This window comes from Lepidothrix coronata, unplaced genomic scaffold (assembly GCF_001604755.1).
Source record: "Lepidothrix coronata isolate B3197 unplaced genomic scaffold, Lepidothrix_coronata-1.0 Scaffold560, whole genome shotgun sequence".
NCBI classification, from domain to species: Eukaryota; Metazoa; Chordata; class Aves; order Passeriformes; family Pipridae; genus Lepidothrix; species Lepidothrix coronata.
Window position 1 is genome coordinate 30345 of NW_016690740.1, and position 1288 is coordinate 31632.

At 58.6% G+C, this 1288-nt stretch overlaps 1 protein-coding gene and 1 non-coding gene across 2 annotated transcripts in view; both read left to right on the forward strand.

Moving 5' to 3' along the window:
* The first annotated feature begins 847 nt into the window (after positions 1 to 847).
* TRNAN-GUU lies at positions 848 to 921 on the forward strand. The gene has a single exon. It is a non-coding gene; the product is annotated as a tRNA-Asn (tRNA).
* A 130-nt stretch (positions 922 to 1051) lies between these two features.
* LOC108510230 (zinc finger protein CKR1-like) overlaps positions 1052 to 1288 on the forward strand; it is a 7842-nt gene continuing 7605 nt past the window's right edge. Inside the window, exon 1 of the mRNA XM_017839906.1 lies at positions 1052 to 1070. Within this exon, the coding sequence (XP_017695395.1) occupies positions 1052 to 1070 (19 nt within the window). The remainder of the gene's footprint in view (positions 1071 to 1288) is intronic.

Here is a 1288-nt window from a genome sequence, read left to right on the forward strand (position 1 = left end):
CCATCTCCATCTTCAGCCCCACCTCTCTCCCACCTCCATCCCAACCTTCATCCCATCCCTGCCATCATCCTCCTCCTCATCTCCACCTTCATCCCATCCCTGCCATCATCCTCATCCTCATCTCCACCCCAACCTTCATCCCATCCCCGTCATCATCCTCACCCCCATCCCATCCCATCCTCCTCACCCTCCCTGATCTCCATCTTCATCCTCATCTCCATCTTCATCCCATCCCCGTCATCATCCTCATCCTCATCTCCACCTTCATCCCATCCCCGTCATCATCCTCATCCCTCATCTCCACCTTCATCCCATCCCTGCCATCATCCTCATCCTCATCTCCACCTTCATCCCATCCCCATCCTCATCCTCACCCCCATCCCATCCTCCTCACCCTCCCTGATCTCCATCCTCATCTCCACCTTCATCCCATCCCTGATCTCCATCCTCATCCTCATCTCCACCTTCATCCCATCCCCGTCATCATCCTCACCCCCATCCCATCCTCCCAGCTCCTCCTCCCTGATCTCCATCCTCACCCTCATCCCCACTCCTTCCTCCTCCTCCTCCTCCTCCTCTTCCCCCCCCCGCTCCTTCCTCGCTCCCACCTCGCGGAATTGGGGCGGTTTTTGCCCCGTTTTCCCGGGTTTTCGGCCCAAAAACCGGGGTCTCTGTGGCGCAATCGGCCAGCGCTCCTCATCTCCACCTTCATCCCACCCCCGTCATCATCCTCACCCCTCATCCCCACTCCCTCCTCCTCCTCCTCCCCGCTCCTTCCTCTCTCCCACCTCGCGGAATTGGGGCGGTTTTTGTCCCGTTTTCCCGGGTTTTCGGCCCCAAAACCGGGGTCTCTGTGGCGCAATCGGCCAGCGCGTTCGGCTGTTAACCGAAAGGTTGGTGGTTCGAGCCCACCCAGGGACGGGGCGGCTCCTTTTCCTTCCCCGCGATTTAACAAAATTCGGCGAGAAAAGGAACCCCCCGGCCCGCCGAACCAAAATCCTTCCTCGTTTCTTTATTCCCCTTCAGTTTATGCCGCCTTTCCAAATTGGGGATGTCCGGGCGTGTCAGAAGTGGGATTTGAACCCTCCCACCTCCCCGCCTTCCCGCTCCCTTTGCGACCTCCCCCTTCCCGGTTTTATTTTGGTTTTTTCCGGCTTTTTTTCTGCTCCAAAGGGCCGGGGAGCGGCGGGAGAAGACCGTTCCCAAATCCCTCTGGATTCACCACAAATCCCGGGATTCACCCCCCCCCGGGAATTCCCAGGGGAAACTCCCCCTGAAATCCCAGATT